The following is a 4214-nucleotide window of genomic DNA, read 5'->3' on the forward strand; positions in this document are numbered from 1 at the left end:
AAAACAGACAGAGGTAGGGGTGGGTTCGGTACGGTTACCGTACCAAAACTCTCGTACCAATTACCGTACCAAATTTTCGGTTTGGTAAAATCTATTACCAATACCATACCAAACTTTCGGTATACCGAAGTTCGGTATTGCCAAATGTTCGGTTGGCATGGTATGGCAATGGTAATTGCCACTTTGTTTTGGGACAAAATTTGTTTTGGCTTTTTTAACCCAATTCAAGTGCAAAACTTTTTTATTGTACCTTTATCTAATACTTTGTAGCCTAAATTCATCTATTATTCATCATTCACAATTCACACACACAATAATTCAAATGATGCATCAAGATTCATGATGAAAATTAAGTTTACAATCCAAATAGAAGCTACGAACCAAAACAAATAGAAGTTTTCCCCATGCTAAAGATCGTCTCTATCCCCCATTGGTTCAAGCACACTTCTAGAACTTTCCCAATGTCTTCTCCCTTATGACCTGTGATCTTTATGAAGTTTATGATCCATTTGTGCAACTTTCATTCCCTATCCATGAAGTGAGCGGTAACTACCATGTAGTTAATGTTTTGTACCGATGTCCAAGTATCGGTTGTGATACTTACCCTTTGATTATGCATTGCTTCAAATAACTTAAACTTCTCCAACACATATAAATCACACACACTAGCCGCAATCTTCTTCCTATTTGGAATCTTGAACCGAGGTTGAGCCTCTTTCATCATATCAAATTATTAGAATATTATAAATATGTGTTATATAATTATATATTATATAATTTATAAATTATATATTATATTATATGTTCGGTACGATAAGGTAATACCGTGGTAATGATATCCATTACCAATACCGTACCATGAAATTTCGGTACGGTACAATACCGTACCATTACCGATTGGCACAAAAAATTTGGCACAAAATCGGTATGGCACGGTTGGCAATTCGGTTGGCACGGCAATTTGGCAAAAAAATCCACCCCTAGACAGAGGGTCTCAATCGAATCGACGTGGAGTTGGAAATTAAGATGCAATATTTGACGTGACTTGGGAGTTTTGCCTTGATAACATAGTCACTCATATATATTATATATATATATATATAAGCTGGGTAGAAGAGAGGCAATACCAAAACCCATATAACATTAATTTCTTGTTCATCATTTCTTTTCTCACTGTCAACCAATTTTTTGAGAGAGGCTGAAAAATGGCTGACGGGATCATTGCCATGCTACTGGAGCGGCTGGTTTCAACAGTTTATGAGTACGTAGACGGAGAGATGAAACATGTTTTGAATGTCGCGAAAGAAATTGATGATTTCGCTGCCAAACTCAAGGGCATTCAAGCTGTTCTCGAAGATGCGGAGCAAAGACAAGTGAAGGATGCCAGCGTCAGAATCTGGTTGGATAAGCTGAATGACATATCCTACAAAATGGTGGACGTGCTGGACACTGACATACTGAAACAACAAGTTGAGCACCAAGAACGAGAAGGTGAAAATGTTGCTCCTAAGAAGAAGATGAAGAAGAAGGTAGCTTTCTCTGTTTCCCCTAGTTGCTTTTGTTTTCGCAAAGCCAAAGAGGTAACTTTTCGCCATGAATTTGCGAGAAAGATAAAAGATTTGAATGATAAGTTAAGTGTGACTGATGAGCAAAGAAGAAACACACTTGTGTTTCAACTCAATCAAAACGGCATTCAACAAGTACCTAAACGACAAGAGACTTCTCATTATGTCGACATGTCTAAGGTATTTGGCCGAGAAAATGAAAAAAATGTTTTGATTACAAAGCTGTTGAGTGATGGTAGAGAAGATCGGAGGGGGATCTTTATCATCCCTATTCTAGGGATGGGAGGAATGGGAAAGACAACTTTGACCCAATTAGCTTATAATCTTGCTAAAGTTCAAACCTATTTTGATAAGAGAATATGGGTCTGTGTGTCACACCCGTTTGATGAGATTAAGATTGCCAAAGCCATAAGCAGTGATAACCCCCCAACTTCAAATGATCAATTGAGCCATGTCTTGGACTCTAGGTCAACATCAATCAAGGGCAAGAGATTTCTCATTGTCCTAGATGATGTGTGGACCCACGACCCTGAAAAGTGGGAACTATTAAGGATACCACTTATCCAAAGCGGTGCTAAAGGCAGTAGAATATTGATAACTACAAGACAACATGATGTTGTTGATAAAATGGAAGCAACAAGGGACATGATTAATCTAGAAGAGTTGAGTGAAAATTTTTGTTTGTCAATCTTCGACCACTTTTCCGGTAGGCAAGTAGATGAGTTTGAAGATATTAGTAAGGAAATGGTAGAGAGATGCAGGGATTTGCCTCTCGCTGCAAAAGCTTTTGGCAGTCTCATGCGCAACAAGAGAACAATGAGGGAATGGTTAGATGTCTTGAATAGTAAGATATGGGATCAAGAAGAGGTGGAGCAAAAAGTTTTTCAACCACTTTTACTAAGTTATTATGATTTGGCCCCAACAATCAAATGTTGCCTTTTGTATTGTGCTAGTTTTCCTAAAGATTATGAGTTTGAGAAGGATAATTTGATTAATCTTTGGATGGCACAAGATTATCTTAATTCAAAAGGTAATAAAGATAAGGGAGAAGTTGGTCAAGAATTTTTTGATAACTTAGTTGCACGATCTTTTTTTTCAAGATTTGAAGAAAGATAGTGTCAGTGGTAAAATTATAGGTTGCAAAATGCATGATATTGTTCATGACTTTGTGCAATCTCTCACCAAGAACGAATGTTTTATCATCGACGTTGAGGGTGTTGGCAGTGAAATCGAGGTTTTGGATGAAAAGGTTCGCCATTTAACCGTAATAACGGCAATGAATAATTGCCAAATTCCGCCTTCTGATGCTTATTACAATTGCAAAAATTTTCGTACCCTCATAAATTTTGGTTCACCTATTTCTGTGATAGACTCAAATTTTATTTCACAATTGAAATGTCTTCGGACATTAAATTTGAGTAAAAGTGGGATGAGTGAAGTCCCAAAGGAAATTGGTGAATTGATACATTTGAGGCACCTTGATTTGTCATTGAATGGTGATTTGAAGATATTGCCGGACAGTATCTGCGAGTTGTACAATTTGTATACCTTGTGCCTTTGTAGCTGCCATTTTCTTGAAAAACTACCTGATAACATCGGAAAGTTGATTAGCTTAAAGCACCTCTATGTTGTTGGGTGTTATCTGGAGTACTTGCCAAAAGGGATTCGGAGATTAAAAAAGTTGAAAACAATTGATGAATGTGTTGTGGTTTGTGGTGAGGAAGAAGACAGTGAGGCATTACAAATGGGAGATCTGAGAGTCTTGAACCTTGAGGGCAGACTCACCTTAAAATTGAATGGGGATGTGAAAGATGAGAGGGAGATTGAGAAAGCACAGTTGTGGCACATGAAGAAACTATTTCATCTCGAGATTAATTCTGACTTTGTCCGATACAACAAGACTCTCAGCATGATAGAAATGATGAATGCCTTACGAGCGCATGAAAACCTGGAGTCTTTAGTCTTTTGGTATTATTCAGGCAACACCTGCCCCAGTTGGATGATGTATTTGCACAACTTAAGATTCATCAGTCTACATAGATGGAGTGAATGCAAGTTTTTGCCTCCTCTTGGGAAATTGCCCTATCTTGAAAAGCTGACTCTATGGGGAATGTATAAAGTGAAAAAGGTTGGTGGTGAATTTTTGGGAATAGTCAACAAAGATGAAACGTCATTGAAATCATTGTCATCCTCATTTTTCCCGAAGTTGAAACAACTCAAAATTGTCTTCATGGACGTGTTGGAAGAGTGGGAAGTAGGTGTGGAAGGGTGGAACAATGAGGATTCTGTAGTTACAATCATGCCATGCCTTTCCTCTTTAGAAATTAAATATTGTAACTACATGAAAACACTGCCAGACTTCCTCTGCAAAACACCATTGCAGAATCTTATCATCAGTTATTGTCCCATGCTTTCAGAGCGTTGTGAACAAGGCAGTGGAGAGGAGTGACCCAAGATTTCTCACATCCCAAACATCAAAATCTCATCATCCTATTGGTAATTGAGCTCTATCTATCTTGTTTATGCATTTATGTATGTATCAATTACAGCTGCTATCATCATATTTGTTTAATTTGCTTATTTTTCTTCTTCAAAGGACATGAGTAATGTGATCAATTGGTGACTCGCGAGCTAGGCATATTTATTAAT

At 37.6% G+C, this 4214-nt stretch overlaps 1 protein-coding gene across 1 annotated transcript; it reads left to right on the forward strand.

Annotated features, from left to right (window-relative positions):
- The first annotated feature begins 1205 nt into the window (after nucleotides 1-1205).
- LOC103404524 (putative disease resistance protein RGA3) lies at nucleotides 1206-4014 on the forward strand. Its single transcript, XM_070826785.1, has 2 exons — nucleotides 1206-2595; nucleotides 2666-4014. Exons 1-2 carry the CDS (start codon nucleotides 1206-1208, stop codon nucleotides 4012-4014), a joined length of 2739 nt encoding a protein of 912 aa, XP_070682886.1.
- Nucleotides 4015-4214: the final 200 nt, after the last annotated feature.

Source organism: Malus domestica, chromosome 08, assembly GCF_042453785.1.
Source record: "Malus domestica chromosome 08, GDT2T_hap1".
NCBI lineage: Eukaryota > Viridiplantae > Streptophyta > Magnoliopsida > Rosales > Rosaceae > Malus > Malus domestica.